The sequence below is a fragment of the Zophobas morio genome, unplaced genomic scaffold (genome assembly GCF_036711695.1).
Source record: "Zophobas morio isolate AGI-343-1 ecotype UQ-CSIRO unplaced genomic scaffold, CSIRO_AGI_Zmor_V1 ptg000004l, whole genome shotgun sequence".
Taxonomy (NCBI): Eukaryota; Metazoa; Arthropoda; class Insecta; order Coleoptera; family Tenebrionidae; genus Zophobas; species Zophobas morio.
In genome coordinates, this window is record NW_026972109.1 from 3,254,954 (window position 1) to 3,275,888 (window position 20,935).

The following is a 20,935-nucleotide window of genomic DNA, read 5'->3' on the forward strand; positions in this document are numbered from 1 at the left end:
TTGCAGATTTTTCATTTAAAGCGCCGCACAAAAATCATTTCTTATCTCGCGGCGAAACAGGCGGGCTAAAACTTTAAAACAACTTTATATACATAGACTTCGATTTATATTACCAGACACAGTCTACCACTCTCATAAAAATTGCCCTAACGCAGTTCGATTTGGGGTAAAATGTTTCGTTTACATTGTATTTTTTTATTGCGGTTCCCCTCCACTAAAGGAGATTCATGGCTAAAGGAGGGCTTTTATATAAGCATATTGTGGCCGTTTGGATTATTTCAGACGGATTGATTCACCTCGAAACTGCAAAAATGTGTCAGTGGGGTGAGATTTCGTGATATGGTTTAAATTACTGAATTATTTAAACTTAACGTGCAGACGAGAGGTTAGTTTTTACATTTTATCGACAAGGTTTCACGTAAAAACATTATGTTACATGAATTAGTAAAAATTGTACATGTATGAGACAAACACAGTTTTTCTGGATATTTTACAACCACGTATGTCGAACGAACACATAAAAAATATCGAACGAGTGATAATCATCTCGGTGAATAATATTCAAAAAATTCGGTTGAAATGAATTACTTTGTGTTGTTTTTGTTTGCTTTCACTTACCGGATATTTTATTATTTGTAAATATGTTACCAGTGGCGTACGTGGATTTTTCATATATTAAAACATAATTAACGTTGTAGATGCTAAAAATAGATATTCAAATTAATCCCGGAATTAGAACGGAGGGCGAGAAAATGAAAGATGATATCTGAAATAAAACCATTGCATATGTTGGAGCGACTGCATTTGGATGTTTTTTTAAAGTCATTAAAAGTTGCGACAGTAAACTGTATACGACACCAATTTATAAACTTTACATTTTGCCTTTTTTTTTTCTTAATATATGTGTAATCATGTTTTCACAACAAGAAACTTAAAACATGTTTAAAATGGTAAATTTGGGTAGGGAAATACATATCGATTTTGAAATTATGCTCCGCCCCTGGGTCTAACAACGAATGAAAAATTCATCACGATTAAGATCGAGAAGGATGGGTGGGGCTTCACTTTTGGTTTTCTGTTTTAATTAATACATTTAGTTTCCTTTGTATATTTGTATTTCACGTGGTAATTTCTCGTGGTAAAATAAGGATTTTACAGTTAAGCTCCGCCCCTCGGCTTACGACGAATAAAAAAAAATGATCGGAATTGAGACAGGGTGGGTGGGCGGGGCTTATATTTTGCCTTTTTTCCTAATATACACGGCTAAAATGGTACATTTTTGCACGGAAATATGGATTTTGCTATTATCGGGCGGAGCCTAATTCCAAAATCGATATTTCCGTATACAAATTTTCCATTTTAAAGATGATTTAAGTTTCCTGTTGTAAAAAGAAGTCTACACATATTAAAACAAAAAGGAAAAAAGTAATAATCTCGATTTTTCAAATTTTCGATCTCTGGATTTTTTTATTTTTTAATTTCTCTATTTTCAATTTTTCGATACTTCAGCTTTGGGATTTTTCAATTTTTCGATTCTTCAATTTCACGATTTTTAAAAATTTTGATTTCTCGAGTTTTTATTGTCGATTTCTCTGTTCTTCCATTCAAGTTTTTCGATTTTTCAATGTTTTTCATTCAAATTTTTAGATTTTTCGATATTTTGTTTTTCTCATTTTTCGATTACTCAATTTTTCGAAATTTCAGCTTTGGAATTTTTCAATTTTTCGATTTCTCAATTAATCAATGTTTTGGTTTTTCCACACTTTTCAGCCTTTGAGTTTTTGGATTTTTCAATATTTTGTTTTTCTCAATTTTCGATATCTCGATTTTTTTATGTTTCAGTTTCTCTATTTTCAATTTTTCAATACTCCCACTTTGAATTTTTCAATTTTTCGATTCTTCAATTTCCAAAGAATTTTCAATTTCTCGATCTTTTTTATACTTCGACTTTTCCATTTTCCAATATTTAATTTTTTGATTTTTCAATTTCTCAGTTAATTGCTTTTGCGAATTCTCAACACTTTTTTCAGGTTTTGAATTTTTCAATTTTTTGATTTTTCAGGCTTTGAACTTTTCAAATTCTCGGTTTTTAATTTTTACATAATTCACTTTCAGTATTTTTGAGTTTTTTGATTCTTCACATTTCCGATTTTTAAAATTTTCGATTTCTAGAAACTTTTGGATTTCTCTACTTTCCGATATTTCAGTTTTACAATTTTTCGATTCTTGAGTTTTTCATTTTTCAATTTTTGAATTTTTGGCGTTTCTAAATTTTCGATTTCTCAATTGATCGGTTTTTCCACTGTTCGACTTTTCAACTTTAAAGGTTTTCGATTTTACGATATTTTGATTTTCCCGTTTCTTGATTTTTCGTTTTTGAAGTTTTCAATTTTTCAAATATTCAGGCTTCGTATTTTTCAGTTTTTTAAAATTTCAATTTTGGGATTTTTCAACTTTTCGATTTTTCAAATTTTCGATCTCTGTTTTTTTTTTTTAATTTCTCGTTTTTCAATTTTTCAATACGTCAGCTTTGGGATTTTTCAATTTTTCGTTTCTTCAATTCCACAATTTTTAAAAACTTTGATTCCTCGATTTTTTATTTTCGATTTCTCTATTCTCCTATTTAAGTTTTTCGATTTTGTAATGTTTTAATTTGTTATTATTCAATTTTTCAATATTTTCCAGTCTTTAAATTTTTCGATTTTCAGGTTTTGATTTGTTCTTTTCGATTTTTCAGGTTTTTGATTTTTCAATTTTTCAAATTCTCGATTTTCAATTTTTCGATTACTCAGTTTTTCGACATTTCAGCTTTAGAATTTTTCAATTTTTCGGTTTTTGAATTTCACAATTTTTAATAAATTTCGATTTCTCGATTTTTATTTTTCGGTTTCTCTATTTTCCAATTTAAGTTTTTCGATTTTTGAAGTTTTTAATTTTTGGCTTTTCTAAATTTTCGATTTTTTTGTTTCTCAATTAATCAATTTTTCGACACTTTTGAGCCTTTAAAGTTTTCGATTTTTCGATATTTCGTTTTTCTCATTTTTCGATTTTCAGGTTTTGATTTCTTCAATTTTTCGACATTTCAGTTTTGCGATTTTTCAATTTTTCGATTTTTCAATTTTTGGCGTTTCTAAATTTTTGAATTTTCGACTTTTAAACTTTTAGATTTTTCGAAATTTTGGTTTTCCCATTTCTCGACTTGTCAACTTTTCGATGTTTTTCTTATTTTTCGATTACTCAATTTTTCGAAATTTCAGCTTTGGAATTTTTCGATTTTTCGATTTCTCAATCAATTTTTCAATTTTTAGACACTTAACTGCCTTTGAATTTTTGGATTTTTCAATATTTTGTTTTTCTCATTTTTCGATTTTTAGGTTTTGATTTCTTTTTTTTCACTTCAGCTTGTAAATTTTTGGATTTTTCGATATTTTGTTTTTCTCATTTTTCTTCTTTTCGATGTTTCAGGTTTTTGGTTTTTCAATTTTTCAAATTCTCGATTTTCAAGTTTTGAATTACTCAGTTTTTCGACATTTCAGTGTATGTATTTTCCAGTTTCTCGATTCCGTTTTTCATATTTTCCATTTGTGAAATTTTGTTTCTTCAATTTTTGGACTTTAAGTTTTTCGGTTTTAGGTTTTCTAGTTTTTAGTTTTTAATTTTTCAATTTTACAATTTTTGAAATTTTTAATTTTTTGATTTTGTAATTTTTCAGTCTCCCAAATTTTTGATTTGCAATTTTTCAATATTTCAGCTTTGGAATTTTTCAATTTTTCGGCTGTTCAATTTCACAATTTTTAAAAATTTCGATTTCTCGATTTTTTATTTTTCGATTTCTCTTTTTTCCAATCTGTTTTTTTATTTTTTAATTTTTGGTTTTCTAAATTTTCGATTTTTCTATTTCTCAATAAATCAATTTTTCGATGTTTTATTTTTCTCATTTTTCTATTTTCAGGTTTTGATTTCCTCTTTTCGATTTTTCAATTTTTCGATTGCTCAATTTTTCGACATTTCAGCTTTGGAATTTTTCAATTTTTCGGTTCTTCAATTTCCCAATTTTTAAAAATTTCGATTTCTCGAATTTTTTTTCCAATTTCTCTGTTTTCTAGTTCAAGTTTTTTGATTTTTCAATTGTTTAAGTGTTGTCTTTTCTGAATCTTCGATTTTGCTATTTCTCATTTAATCAATTTTTCGATTTTTCGACACTTCAGCCTTTAAATTTTTGTATTTTTCAAAAATTATTTCTCTTTTTTCGATTTTCAGGTTTTAATTTCTTCTTTTCGATGTTTCAGGTTTTCGATTTTTCAATTTTTCAAATTCTCGATTTTCAAGTTTTGGATTACTCAGTTTTTCGACATTTCAGTTTATGTATTTTCCAGTTTCTTGATTTTTAATGTTCCGTTTCTCATATTTTCCATTTGTGAATTTTTGTTTCTTCAATTTTTGGACTTTTAAGTTTTTCGGTTTTAGGTTTTCTAGTTTCCAGTTTTTAATTTTTCAATTTTACAATTTTTGAAATTTTTTATTTTATGATTTTGTAATTTTTCAGTCTCCCAAATTTTTGAGTTGCAATTTTTCGATACTTCAGCTTTGGAATTTTTCAATTTTTCGGTTCTTCAATTTCATAATTTTTAAGAATTTCGATTTCTCGAGTTTGTATTTTTCGATTTCTCTGTTTTCCGATTTAAGTTTTTTGATTTTTTAATTTTTGGCTTTTCTAAATTTTTGATTTTTCTATTTTTCAATTAATCAGTTTTTTGTTTTTGATATTTTGTTTTTCTCATTTTTCTATTTTCAAGTTTTGATTTCTTCTTTTCGATTTTTCAGGTTTTTGATGTTTCAATTTTTCAAATTCTCGATTTTCAATCTTTCGATTACTCAAATTTTCGACATTTGAGCTTTGGAATTTTTCAATTTTTCGGTTCTTCAATTTCACAATTTTAAAAATTTCGATTTCTCGATTTTTTATTTTTCGATTTCCCTGTTTTCCAATTTAAGTTTTTTGATTTTTCAATTTTTTAATTTTTGGCTTTTGTAAATCTTCGATTTTTCTAAATTTTTGATTTTTCTATTTTTCAATTAATCAGTTTTTTGTTTTTGATATTTTGTTTTTCTCATTTTTCTATTTTCAAGTTTTGATTTCTTCTTTTCGATATTTCAGGTTTTTGATGTTTCAATTTTTCAAATTCTCGATTTTCAATTTTTCGATTACTCAAATTTTCGACATTTCAGCTTTGGAATTTTTCAATTCTTCGGTTCTTCAATTTCACAATTTTAAAAATTTCGATTTGTCGATATTTATTTTGTTTTTCTCATTTTTCGATTTTTCGGGGTTTTGACTTTTCAATTTTTCAAATTCTCTTTATACACGGTCAAAATGGTAAATTTTTGTAAGGAAAAAATCGATATTTCTTCATGCAAATTTTCTATGTTAAACATATTTTTAAGTTTTTTGTCGTGAAAAGAACTCCACACATATTAAAACAGAAAGACAAAATATAAACATTTTGCAGTTAAACTCCGCCTTCCTGGCTCACGACGAATAAAAAAATCATCACAAACGGGATAGGGTGGGTGGGCGGGGCTACATTTTTCCTTTTTTTTTTTCTTAATATGTGCAGACTTATTTCGACAGCAAGAAACTTAAAACATGTTTTTTATTCCACAACCCCTTTTTATTAAATACGATAAAAAACCATCAAAGTTACTTCAACGTCAACAGCAAGTGTATAAATCCCACTTCATATATTCATCCGAGCAGATGTATCTAATCACACGTTTATAATTAAAAATAAGCCAGTTCTTAAAAAAGACAATTAAAACTGTTTTAAATACCGAATAATTCTAGCCCTCGACGTACGATACATTCGTAGTTTTTTTTTTTTTTTTTAGTGATTATTGATTTTAACTTGACTAAGTTAACCAAGCCTAGGGAGATTTCGTACCCGAATATCACAAACGAATGGCTAATGAAATAAGACATAAGCAAAACGGGAATAATTTATTTTGTTTCATACTAAGTCGAATGTTTAAAAGATATGAAATGAGTGCTCGCGGAGAAAGAAATAAAATTTAGGGATTGAATAATACAGACCCTAAAGCACGAAATTCTGTTGAAATTAAACCTACCAGTTAATACGTGTATTTGTTTTTGAGTAAGTGTATTTCGCTTAATGTATAAAAGGAATCGAGAACGAAATCCGCTTATCATTTTTTTCGGCAATGTTTCGGGGATTATAAATGGTATTTAGCTACAATTAATACAGAAAGTGTTTTTTAGTTTGCTATTTATTCCGACCTGCGGCTGCCCCCACCAGAAAGCTCTGAGAAAATGTGATCATAATAAAAATCAATCTTTTTATCTTTGACGTTAATTGAAGCGCCTGTTATTTAAAAACGTCGTCGGCTACAGTGTGTGCTTATCTGAGATTACGGGCGTTTATCTACCTGATGAATAATCTCTTCAATTCCCTCTTGAAACGCCCAATTTATCCCTTCCTTTTATCATTCCGCAGACTATCTGAATCGCATCCATTGCACTCTAACAGTGAGTAGATCTTTAACGTTTTTTCGTACGCATGATTACCCACATATGTTGGCAAGCAGCTTATTTATAGGGAGTGGAAGTCGCTGCTCCTAGACCGCTATTTCACGAAATTGAACTGTACACTGTAATTTAATATTCACACAAGTTTTTTGAAATTAAGCGAATTTTGCACGAAGTCGTTGCTAAAAGTTGCCCTACGACTTGGCACGAAGCGACGTAAAATAATTGTGTCCTTTGAAGTAAGTTCCCGACTCCCAACAATGGGAATAAAAGCTCGAGGAATCCCGGAAATGCAGCTGTGTGTAATATCACACTTTTGTCGCGGAGGTACGTATTTCCACTACTTCCAAACTTAGTTGCAGTGTTTACATCTTTGGCCCATAAATTCGTAAAATTAGGGAGGAAAGCCGGTATAAACAAAGGCGGTTGTCAAGATAATTTTGCAGGCTTAATGGTGTTTTCAAACAATACTAAAATGAATCTGCACCTTAATTGGAATTAAACATTTACGATTCTATTCGTACGTGCATTCGCAGCGGGATTGATAAGGCGTATCGTACGACCTTGACACTTTATTGATCGATTATGTTAAATTAGTGAGCCACCTGTCCGTATTCAAGCTCCAATAACAATGGGCAAATACCACGAAAACTAAAAATCAAAATCAAACCCAAAATTCTCGCCAGATGTATTCGACCAACTGTCCCAGTAAAAATTTGACACGGGATCATTATTCATCAGGGTATCTATTGTGAACGGCGCATAATTAACAATAGATACAGGTTGTCATAGAGGATAGGCCAGCATTGTGCTAAAAGACACACAAACTTGCACAGGTGTATACAGTTGGGGCGTTACATACAATGCTGCAAGTTCAATGAAATGTAACGGCTGCCACATTCGAGCCATTGAGTCCAAAAACAAGGATAAAGCCAAAAGTAAAATTAGAATCGTACTGGATCGGAAATTTCACGCTCACGAGCATAATTTGTGTGATTGTGCACTATTTAATACTACACAGAATAAAAATTTTTAATTTTCGCCCGATTAATAGAAAAAATTTAAATTCACCGTTTTTTCGCACAATAAATTCGAAAAGGTTTCGCGTGTTCAGTTTCAGTGGAATTTGTTCGAACAGCTTTGTTAAATAAACGAAAAAAATCGTTTGAATAGAGTTTTATATCAAACGGAATTGCGTCTCTGATTATGTACAAATTAAAACACTTCATCACGGTATGTTTAAACGAAACCCGGACCCATTATCCGATTGTGTGATTAAATGGTCCATTTGAATTTTATGGCTAGTTTTACTATGCAAATTGTACACTTTTTTGATCGGTTGAACCCCATTGTGTACAAACCGCGTTTGGAAAAAATATATATCGGAGTAATAAATTCGAATCACAATTATCGGTGGATTAAATTGTGTTTATAGTTGTATTTGTGCCCAAACATGAATCATTCAATTTAACTTAAGTAGCGCGTTTTTGTATAACTATTTTCGAACGGGATATTAGCCACAAACACAGCAATTTACCATAAACGACCGCCGTAAACATGTAGATTATCTTAATTTATCACCAGTCAAACGATTACGCATTGGATTTATCATTCAATATTGCCATGATATAAACATTTTTTGTATCATACATATTTAAAGAAATCTCGTAAGTGACCCGTAGGAAAAATATTTTTATTGCTCGTGAACCCCTCATCTAGGTTATCAAATATTTAAGTAGCAATTACATTTGTTAGTACTTTAGACAACAAGTTTTAGTTGTATGATTTTTGCTCAGGCGTAATCCATCACCGGTGTGAACCTACTTTAACTTTCAGATCCGTTTTATGATCATTTTTTAATCAAAACGCAACATTTTATTGTTATAATTTATCGTCGCGCATTAAAACTGCGAAATTAATTCTTAAAATTAGGAAATATTACTGTTTTATGCCGAATTTCGGCGACTGCCATTTCGGGTTTATGATAAAATACATGCGGAAATATTTTGACGTAAAGCTTTTCGCCGTCCTGTAATTCTGCATTCCCAATTTGAACTCTAAGCTTTTACAACTGCGTTTTAACATGTCACAAGTATAACATATGCAAATTTGAAATGTGTAAGTTTTATGATGCCGTGACACAATTACAGCGAAAGACCTCTCAATGTCGGGCGTGTATAACACAAAAGGAAAGCTTTATCGTTCGAAAACTCATAAAATTTATAAAAAGACAGAAAACTATTATAGGTTTTTATGTTGTCGCACCTTTCGACGCGGTGGTTTTCATCCCTCCATAAAAAATTCTAATAAAATATTTATTTTGGGCGGAAAATAGTTTGGCGTTCTAAAAATCAAATTCCATGCAATTTGTCAAGAATAAAGAGAAAAGGAAAAATGGGTTTTCGAAGATTCTCCCTCGGTGGAATTGCCAGTGTGTCGGGAAAAATTATATCTTGCAGGGAATTATTGCAATAATCGATCGCGACGTTTTGTTGCTCGGGAACACCACCTGATTTCTCATTTTTCTGTTAATAAATGTCTTCTGGTGCTTCGGTGAAATACGAAAGATTGAGCATTTCTTTTCATACGCTCGGATTAATACACAAAGTTTAAAGCTATTTTTCTTGGGTTTTGTCAGGAAACCAACGTTAGCAGTACAAAGAAAGCAATTTTTCTAATACAACGCGGAAGACAGGTTATTACGTCGCATTTCAGCCATTACTAACAAGTTCAAACAAGTCGATCAATCAACTATAAACAGGTATTTTTTTGTTGCAGAAAATTCATTGCAAGCTCCAAGGTTCACGACATCGTCAGCTAGCAGTAGTATTATTAGGTTAGGAACGACGAAAATCTTGCAGTGCCAAGCGTTTGGTAAGTACACAATTGAAGCGTCACTATCCCCGTTTCCGTCTGTCTGTCACCGATTTTATTATAATGGTAAAACCTTAACCAAAATTTGGCTAATCGTCCCCACCAACAGTTTGATGACGTGATCTCAAAAATTTGCAACAGTAATTCTTGTACTAATGGTGTATGAATCCGTGTTGAGTTTCCACCTTAAATATAGTTTTCGACTAATTTTTTTATGTTCGATTCCATCACTATTTGACCATTTTAGCACGTCTACATATTTTGAGAAAAATGTGAAATTGTGTTGTTTATTTATCAACCTAAGACAAGGTCGTTTCATTAAAACCTCATAGCGTCGCCATGTACGGAAATGCCAGTCTTCCTAGCGTAAAATAAGGCTGTTTTCATCTCTTTTTATTGTCGTATATAAAGCTTTTATGAATTTTTATCTTTTATTATAATTTATCACTAGTGTGTGTGAGTTTCAGGTGACGGCTGGCTTCAGAATAGAAATAAATAGTGCAAAAATTGTTGTAGCGATCAATACACTGTGCATGTTCGGGCATATTTTTATTTAAAAGCAGGGGCGCCTCATGAGTTGAGAAGTTGATGAGGTGAAGCACAAGATGCTCAAATATCTGATTACCGAAAAAATTAAATATATTGTCGTTTTTAGGAGTTCATGTAAAAATTTTTTGGGAAACAATGGAATTTTAGAAACTTTAAGCAAGCCAAAACACGGTTATTTTTTTTTTATTTTTGATTTTTCAATTTGTCGTTTTTCAATTTTTCGATTTGCAGTTTTTTGTATTTATCATCTTTTGGCTTTTTGAATTTTTGATTTTTGAACTTCTGAATTTTTCAATTTTACGATTTTGTCGTTTTTAGTTTTTTTACATCGCGTTGACTGAGGATGTTTTAATAGCACCCATTTTCAAATTTTTAAAAATTACACAACTTTTTGATTTTATGATTTCTCAGTTTTTCGATTTTTATTTTGCATTTTTTTAATTTACAATTTTTCGATTTTACAGTCAATTTCTAGATTGTTTCTTCAGTTTTTGGATTTTCCAGTTTCACAATTTTTAAAATTCCGATTTTCATATTTTCCAGTTGTGAATTTTTGTTTCTTCAATTTTTCTACTTTATAGTTTTCCGATTTTAGGTTTTCTAGTTTTCAAATTTACAATTTTTCGAATTTTTTATTTTTTGATTTTGTAATTTTTCGGTCCCCCAGATTTTTGATTTGCAATTTTTCGATACATTTTCACTACTCTCTCCTTTCCGATATTTCTGTTTTACGATTTTTCAATTTTTGTTGTTTCTAAATTTCCGATTTCTCCACTGTTCGACTTTTCAACTTTAAAATTTTTCGATTTTTCGATATTTTGATTTTCTCATTTTTCGATTTCTCGGTTTTTCGATGTTTCAGTTTTTAGACTCTTCGATTTCTCGATTTTTGCGTTTTTGAGGTTTTCAATTCTTCAATTTTTCGATTTTTCAGGCTTCTGATTTTTTTCTTTTTCAATATTTCAATTATGGGATTTTGCGATCTCTCGATTTTTTTATCTTTCAATTTTTCGATTCTTCAAGTTCCCAATTTTTAAAATTTTCTATGTGTCGATTTTTTTATATTTCGATTTCTCTATTTCCCAATATTTAAATTTTTCGGTTTTTCAATTTTTTAATTTTTGGCTATTAAATTTTTCGATTTTTGGAGATTTTGTTTTTCTCATATTTCGATTTTCAGGTTTTGATTTTTTCAATTTTTCTATATTTCAGTTTCGGTATTTTTGACTTTTTTGATTCTTCACTTTCCCCATTTTTAAAATTTTCGATTTCTCGTTCTTTTGGATTTCTCTACTTTCCGATGTTTCAGTTTTTCAATTTTTCGATTCTTGAGTTTTTCATTCTTCAATTTTTCAATTTTGGCGTTTCTAAATTTTCGATTTCCCAATTTTTCGATTTTTCGATATTTTGATTTTCCCATTTCTCGATTTCTCGGCTTTTCGATTTCTCGATTTTTCGTTTTTGAGGTTTTAAATTTCTTCTCTTTTCTGAATTTTTCTCAAACTTTTCAGCTTTTAAATTTTTCGATTTTTCGAGATTTTGTTTTTCTCATTTTACGATTTTCAAGTTTTAATTGTTTCAATTATTCAGGTTTTCAATTTTTCGAATTCTCTATTTTCAATTTTTCGAGATTTCAGTTTCGGTATTTTCGAATTTCTCGATTCTTCACTTTTCCGATTTTTAAAATTTTCGATTTCTGGATACTTTTGGATTTCTTTACTTTCCGATATTTCAGTTTTACAATTTTTCGATTCTAGAGTTTTTCATTTTTCAATTTTTCAGTTTTTGGCGTTCCTAAATTTTCGATATTTCAGATAATCGATTTTTCCCTTGTTCGATTTTTCAACTTTAAAATTTTTCGATATTTTGATTTTCCCATTTCTCGATATTTCGTTTTGAGGTTTTCAATTTTTCAATTTTTCGATTTTTCAGGCTTCTGATTTTTCAGTTTTTTAATATTTTAATTTTTCGATTCTTTAATTTCTCGATTTTTCAAATTTCGATCTCCCGTTTTTTTTTTAATTTCTCGATTTTCAATTTTTGATACTTCAGCTTTGGGATTTTAAATTTGTCGATTTTTCGATATTTTGTTTTTCTCATTTTTTCGATTTTCAGGTTTTGATTTCTTCTTTTAGATTTTTCAGGTTTTTGATTTTTCAAATTCTCGATTTTCAATTTTTCGGTTCTTCAATTTTGCAATTGTCAAAAATTTCGATTTCTCGATTTTTATTTTTCGATTTCTCTATTCTCCAATATAAGTTTTTCGATTTTTCAGTTTTTTAATTTTTGGCTTTTCTAAATTTTCGGTTTTTCTGTTTCTCAATTAATCAATTTTGGTATTTTTTGACACTTTTCAGTTTTAAAATTATTCGATATTTTGTTTTTCTCACTTTTCGATTTTCAGGGTTTGATTTCTTCTTTTCGATTTTCCAGGTTTTTGATTTTTCAATTTCTCAAATTTTCGATTTTCAAGTTTTCAATAACTCAATTTTTCGACATTTCAGCTTTTGGATTTTCTAGTTTCTCGATTTTTAATATTCCGCTTTTCATATTTTTCATTTGTGAATTTTTGTTTCTTCAATTTTTCGACTTCACAGTTTTCCGATTGTAGGTCTTCCAGTTTTCAGTTTTTAATTTTTCAATTTTACAATTTTTTGAGTTTTTTTTTATTTTGTAATTTTTCGGTCTTCCATATTTTTGACTTGCAATTTTTCGATACTTTAGCTTTGGGATTTTAAATTTTTCGATTTTTCGATATTTTGTTTTTCTCATTTTTTCGATATTCAGGTTTTGATTTCTTCTTTTCGATTTTTCAGGTTTTTGATTTTTCAATTTTTCAAATTCTGGATGTTCAATTTTTCGTATACTCAATTTTCGACATTTCAGCTTTGGAATTTTTCAATTTTTCGGTTCTTCAATTTCAAAATTTTTAAATAAAAATTTCGATTTCTCGATTTTTTATTTTCGATTTCTCTATTCTCCATTTAAGTTTTTCGATTTTTCAATTTTTTAATTTTTGATTTATTTAAATTTTGGATTTTTAGATTTCTCAGTTAAACAATTTTTGAATTTTTCGACAATTTTCAGCCTTTAAATTTTTGGATTTTTCAATATTTTGTTTTTCTCAATTTTCGATTTTCAGGTTTCGATTTCTACTTTTCGATTTTTCAATTTTTCAAATTCTCGATTCTCAATTTTTCGACATTTCAGTTTTGGAATTTTTTAGTTTTTCGGTTCTTGAATTTCACAATTTAAAAAATTTAGATTTCTCGATTTTTTATTTTTCGATTCCTCTATTCTCCAATTTAAGTTTTTCGATTTTTCGATATTTTGTTTTTTTCATTTTTCGTTTTTCAAGTTTCGATTTCTTCTTTCCGATTTTTCAGGGTTGATTTTTCAAGTTCTCGATTTTAAATTTTTCGACATTTCAGTTTTGGGATTTGTCGATGCTTCAATTTCCGGATTTTTCAAATTTTTGATTGCTCGACTTTGTTATTTTTCGATTTTTCAATTTTTGGTGTTTTCTAAATTTTCAATTTTTCGTCGTTTCAACTTTTAGATTCTTCAATTTTTCAATTTGTAGATATGTATTTAAATGTCTCTTTATTTCAATAATTAATCGAGATTTCAGTTTTTAATTTAGGTTTTACATTTTTCAAGTTCTCAATTTTTTAATGTTTCATTTTCCCGGATTCTAATTTTTAATTTAAATAATTCAAAAAGAACAAATTTATTAAAAGTGAAATTTTCACGATTTTACAGTTTTTGGATTTTACAATTTTTCGTTTTCAAGTTTTCTAGTTTTCAATTTTCCGAATTATTAGATTTCCGATCTTGCAAATTTTGGTTCCTTCAGTCTTTCGATCTGCAATTTTCTGTTTCTTGGATGTTTCAATTTTTTAAATTTCCGATTTTCAGATTTTGTTTTAAATTTTTCAACTTTCTATTTATCAACCCTTCAATTTTTGAATTTTTATGTTACTTAGATTTTTAACTTTTTCGATTTAGAATTATTCGATTAATCAATTTTTCGATTTTTCTGTATTTTGTTTGTTTTGTTTTGATTTCTTCTTTTTGATTGTTCAGGTTTTTGATTTTTCCATTTTTCAAATTCGATTTTTTAAGTTTCCGGTTTTTCAATTTTTTAGTTTGTATGTAGATATGTTAATTTTTTGACTTACAGTTTTTCTAGTTTTCAATTTTTAGTCTTTTCAAATTTTAGCCTTTAAATAATCAAATTCTCGTTTTTGAATTTTTAAATTTTGGACAAAAAGAACAAGTTTATTCAAACTGAAGTTTTGAAAAATTGTAAAGCAGGAGTTTTTTCATGTTGTTCCTTATTTTCGATGTGTTTCTTCGAAAAATAGAAACATCCAAAATAAAAAATCAAAAAATTGGAAATTTAACACCTGAAAAGACGAAAAATAAAATGTAAAAATCGAGAAATGTAAAAATAATAATAGAAAGAACCAATCTAAAAGGTGAAGCAACGAAATTTTGAACAATCGAAAAATTGAATAGTGCAAAATTTAAACTGGAAACTCAAAAAATTGCAATTCAAGAAATTGCCGAAACGAAAAATGAAAAGTCGAAAAACTGAAAATTCGAAAAATTGAAACAGCAAAATTTTAAATATGATATTTCAAAAAAAATTAAAAAATACAAAGTTTAAACTGGAAATTAAAAAAATTGTAAATCAAAATATTGGAGAAAGGAAAAATTAGAAATTTTGGAACGGAAAATTCGAAACACCGAAAAAAGGAAAAAAGTAAAAATCTGAAGGTTGAAAACTCAAAAAGTTGTTCATCGAAAAATGGATTTATCGAAAAATTCGAAGAGCTTCATTACAGATATCCTACATATTAAACGACATCAATTTTGTGCACTACTGAGGCAAGATTCTAGTCCGTCTCTGACGTGTTTAAGGGCACTGTTTAATTATGGAGACGGCGAATAACCACTCTCTAAGACGACAATAACAATAATTTTTCACATTTATTTGTAAAATATAAAAAAAAATAGTCCAGAAATATATCGGTTAGAAATAATAAAAATAATAACAAGCCGACCTTGTTTCAGAGTCAGCTAAACAAGTATTGTAATTGGATGATTTCAAAGAATGTCTAATTATTTTCCTTGACGTTTCACGGCTCGTAGAATGCGAAAACGTCGGTCTGCCTATCATCTGTCCGTTGGCGATTTTATTACAGAGATAATCTCTGAAACGACGCAACTGATTACTGTGGAATTTTAGGTGTACTTTACGAATATCGTGTGGACGGTGCATGTATATTATAGTAAAAATAGATTTGGAGAACGCCTTGGAGTTATTATTATTATTAATATTAATATTATATTAAAATCATTTGATGAGTTGAAATTTTATGATTAAAAATGTAACAGATATCAGACCGTACAGAATGTTCGACTGATTTATGCAGAATATCTTGTTTTCGTTTATTTTCTAAAGAAACAAAAATTTGCCTGAGGGAACTGTTGTAATTATTATTATTATTATTTAAGTAAACATGCTTATACGTGAAGACTGTATTGTCAAATGTGTTCCAGTTCTGGAAAACCAATTTTTGCGGAATATATCGACCGGAACTCGATTGAAGTTGCTATTTTCCGACAATGTGAGAGTCGTTTCATAAAATCGCTTTGAATTAATAAATTTCTCATTCCGGTGAATACCATGAAGGCAGCAACAAGGCCAGTGAAAATCAATAATTAAAAATAAATTATCTTTAGTTACTAGATGTACCTACTCCGCTCCAATATAATAAAACATGAAATAGTAATTAATTGTCTCCATTAAAATTAAAATAGTTTGTAAAATCCGGACGAACGAACCCAGGTATTGTATAAACAATGTGTTTTATTTAAAAAGGCCGCTACGGAATCGATAGAATGTATGTGGTCGTACATAATTAATAGTCCAAAGAACAAAAGAAAATTGTACATGTCAAAAGAAACGGAAATGAATGTCATTTTTCTTCAAATATTTCAATAAAGCGTTATTTGTCATCAATAGGATTTTAAAATTTAATGCCGGCCGACATGCAAAATAACAATAAGCAACATTGTGGCGCAACAAAGGAAGAATGTGTCCCAAGAAAACGAACCCAATTAGCGTCACTCAATAAGAAAATAAATCGATACGTTAAAAATGCGATCGTGAAAAAATAATTGTGTGTAATTGGATTATTTGTCACCTTATAGCTTTGCGAGCGTGGGTTTTCGAAAATTTATGCAGCAATATTTCGTCCCAGTCGGCTCGAATTCGTTTAAAATTTCCGCGAACTCGCCACCGACTTATTCCCCGGAACGTCCCGGAAAAGAATAAATAAGCATTTCCATCGATCGCCTATCAATCTTGTTATAAGAACTCGCATGAAACTCACACCTGTCAAACTTTTAAATTCAACTTATTTACATGAAATCGCTCGTGTTTTTATCTGTTGCGTATTTAAGCGACTTCTTTCTTTCCCACACATATTTGTGGAGGCGACACACGGAGGCACAAAGAAAAAAGTCCACAAAGTCTAAATGAGGACGCGCGCCATGAATAGAAGCTTTTAACCTTTTATAAATTACCAGTACCGACACTACCGACGCAATTTCATGTAACGATAAAGTTTTCAGGATTAGTTCGAGCCACCATTACGGCGAATGCGGGCTAGTTGGTGAATTTTAAAAATTATGCCGCCGCGAATACGTGTTGTAAAAGATGAGCTTTATTGCAAAGCTTCCGTAACAAACATTTATCTCCCCCAACAAGCAACTCGATGAAATTTTCATAACACAAACGAAGATTTTTCGCCGCTCGAACCAGGAGCGGGGAAAAAATCGCACATGTGCACGGATCGCAATTCTACATTGTAGACATAACGCGATCGAAAAAATCTAATTCGATTATGAAGATGAAAGCGCATTGTCGGTGCTAACGCCCAGAATCTGCACCGAGTTATTCTTTGTATTCTTAATGTAGCGTGAACTTGTATTGATTAGGTTTCCATGCATTTTTTCGATTTCAATGTTCTGTGAAAGGTACAAAGAACCTAGTTAAAGAACAATCGTGATAAAAAGATCGACTCTTAAAATGTTATCACGCTCTGTCTTTCGCAGTATTGGAAATTATCATGACGCTGGAAAAATGAGATACTTTGCAAAGGGCGATTGCACAAGAGAAACCCGAAAAACAGTTAAAGCGCTTATAAAATATACAATGTCTAGTAAAATGGGCGACAGACAGACGGAAAGGTAGAAGAAAGTGTAACACGTAGGAGGTCTGGAGCGCGTCTTGCCATGAAAAACGAGAACTACGGTTTGCTAGCATGGGTGATCGACCAACTTCAATCGTTTCGAAAATTTTCCCAAAATTTAAACATTATCGAGTAAACGAATCATGGAACCCGATAAATTAAAACTGAAGTCGGGCTTACCCCGTTTTCGGTCCTTTTCTGAAAAATATCCATTTTCTTTCGTGTTCACAGCACCAACACAACACATTTTCGCTAATATTTATTAATGATAAATTAGAAATTCGCGAAAAGAACCCTACTTTTAAGCCAAACGGGAGCTCGGATGTCGCTGTCATCAGACCGAAATCTAAACTGGACTCAATTTTTCGACATTTCAGCGTTGGAATTTTTCAATTTTTTGGTTCTTCAATTTTACAATTTTTAAAAATTTCGATTTTTTTGTTTCTCAATTAATCAATTTTTCGATTTTTCGACACTTTTCAGCTTTTTGTTTTCCGCGTTTTTCGATTTCGATTATGATTTCTTCTTTTCGATTTTTCAGGTTTTTGATTTTTAAATTTTTCAAATTCTCGAGTTTCAATTTTTCGATTACTCCATTGTTCGACATTTCAGTTTTGGGATTTTTCAATTTTTCGACTTTTGAACTTTTAAATTTTTCGATTTTGCAATTTGTAGATATTTAAATTTTCATTCATTCCAATTAATCGAGATTTCAACTTTTAACTTAATTTTAGCTTTTAAATTTTTCAACTTTCAATTTTTTGATGCTTTATTTTTCCAGATTCTAACTTTTAATTTAAATAATTCAAAAAGAACAAATTTATTAAAAGTGAAATTTTCACGATTTTACAGTTTTTGGATTTTACAATTTTTCGTTTTCAAGTTTTCTCGTTGCAAACTTTGGTTCGTTCAGTTTTTCGATTGGAATTTTTCGTTTCTTGGATGTTTCGATTTTTTAAGTTTCCGGTTTTTCCGATTTGCAATTTTTCGAATTTGTGGTATGTTTTTCAAAGTTTCTATTTATCAACTTTTGAAATTTTCAATTTTTCGATTTTAGCGTTGCTTAGATTTTTCCGCTGCCATCAGACCGACATCTAAACTGAACACAAGGGACCGAAAAATGTGACCTTTGCTCAGGTGGCTCACGTGACAGTGACATCATCGTACGTCTCGATGAAATTGCAAACATTATTTTTCATATTTTGGCCGGGAAATTACACAATTTCGGGTTACTTTAATAATATTTAAACAAATTGCTTTGTTTGTAGTAACTTTGTGTTTTTAAGAAAATGTGTTGAATTTAATTATCATATACGTATCGTATTTAAACATTATAAATAATATTAATTATGTTTAAATATTATTTAATTATATCGTGAAAATTCGACCAACTTCTACCGTTTCGGAAATTTCCTCAAAATTTAAACATTATCGAGTAAACGAATCACGGAACCCGATAAATTAAAACTGAACATTTTCTTTCGTGTTCACAGCAATTACACAACACATTTTCCCTAATATTTATTAATAACAAATTAGAAATTCGCGAAAATGCTCTACTTTTACGCCAAAAGGACGCGACGATATTGTCGCCATCAAGTAGAAATTAAAACTGAACACTAAGGACCGAATAATGTAACCTTTGGACAGGTAGCTCACGTGACAGTGATGTCATCGCACGTCAAGATGAGATTGCAAAAATTATTTTTCATATTTTGGCCAGGAAATTAGACATTTTTAATACCATCGTGTTTTTAGTAAAACGGTTTTCGGTTCGATTATCACATATTCATACTTATCGTATTTAAACATTGTAAATAATATTAATTATGTTTAGAAATTGTTTAATTATATCGTGAAAATTTCTAGCTTTGATCGACCAACTTCAATCGTTTCGAAAATTTCCCCAAAATGTAAACATTATCGAGTAAACGAATCACGGAACGCGATAAATTAAAACTGAAGTCGTACTTACCCCGTTTTCGGTTCTTTTGGGAAAAATATCCATTTTCTTTCGTGTTCGCAGCAATAACACAACACATTTTCCCTAATATTTGTTAATAATAAATTAGAAATTCGCGAAAGGAGCCCTACTTTTAAGCCAAACCGGAGCTCCGATGTCGCTGCTATCAAACCGAAATCTAAACTGGACTCAATTTTTCGACATTTCAGGTTTGGAATTTTTCAATTTTTTGGTTCTTCAATTTCACAATTTTTAAAAATTTCGATTTTTTTGCTTCTCAATTAATCAATTTTTGGATTTTTCGATTTTTCGACACTTTTCACCTTTTTGTTTTCCGCGTTTTTCGATATCGATTTTGATTTCTTCTTTTCGATTTTTCAGGTTTTTGATTTTTAAATTTTTCAAATTCTCGAGTTTCAGTTTTTCGATTACTCCATTTTTCGACATTTCAGTTTTGGGATTTTTCAATTTTTAGATTCTTTAATTTCCGGATTTTTCAAATTATTGATTTCTGGATTTTGTTATTTTTGGATTTTTCAATTTTTCGACTTTTGAACTTTTATATTTTTCAATTGTGCAATTTGTAGATATTTAAATTTTTCCTCGTTCCAATTAATCGAGATTTCAACTTTTAAAAGTTTCCGGTTTTTCCGATTTGCAATTTTTCGAATTTGTGGTATGTTTTTCAAAGTTTCTATTTATCAACTTTCGAATTTTTCAATTTTTCGATTTTAGTGTTGCTTAGATTTTTCCGCTACCATCAGACCGAAATCTAAACTGAACACAAGGGGCCGAAAAATGTGACCTTTGCTCAGGTGGCTCACGTGACAGTGACATCATCGTACGTCACGATGAGATTGCAAAAATTATTTTTCATATTTTGGCCGGGAAATTGCACATTTTCGGGGTTAATTTAATTATATTTAAACAAACTGCTTTGTTTGTAGTAACTTTGTGTTTTTAAGAAAATGTGTTCGATTTAATTATCATATATTTATACGTATCGTATTTGAACATTATAAATAATATTAACTAATGTTTAAAAATTGTTTAATTATATCGTGAAAATTTACAGCTTTGATCGACCAACTTCAATCCTTTCGAAAATTTCCCCAAAATGTAAACATTATCGAGTAAACGAATTACGGACCCCGATAAATTAAAATTGAAGTCGAACTTACCCCGTTTTCAGTCATTTTCGGAAAAATATCCATTTTCTTTCGTGTTCACAGCACCAACACAACACATTTTCACTAATATTTATTAATAAAAAATTAGAAATTCGCGAAAAGAGCCCTACTTTTAAGCCAAACCGGACTCCGATGCTGCTGCCATCAAACCGAAATCTAAACTGAACCCAAGGGACCGATAAATGCGACCTTTGGACAGGTAGCTCACGTTATTTAAACAAATTGTTTGTTTGTTATAACTTTGTGTTTTTAAGAAAATGTGTTCGATTTAATTATCATATATTAAAACGTATCGTATTTAAACATTATAAATAAAATTAATTATGTTTAAATATTATTTAATTATATCGTGAAAATTTATAGCTTGATCGATCAACTTCAACCGTTTCGAAAATTTCCCCAAAATTTAAACATTATCGAGTAAACGAATCACGGAACTCGATTAATTAAAACTGAAGTCGTACTTACCCCGTTTTCGGTCCTTTTCGGAAAAATAGCCATTTTCTTTAGTGTTCACAGCAATAACACAACACATTTTCTGTAATATATA

General features: G+C 29.8%; 1 protein-coding gene across 3 annotated transcripts in view; it reads left to right on the forward strand.

The window, feature by feature from the left end:
• The window catches only part of LOC135137635 (protein sidekick), a 205,715-nt gene that overhangs the window by 95,225 nt on the left and 89,555 nt on the right, over positions 1-20,935 (forward strand). For all 3 annotated transcript variants that reach the window (XM_064067345.1, XM_064067353.1, XM_064067363.1), the window contains exon 2: positions 9,323-9,418. In XM_064067345.1, the coding sequence (XP_063923415.1) occupies positions 9,323-9,418 (96 nt within the window). The remainder of the gene's footprint in view (positions 1-9,322; positions 9,419-20,935) is intronic.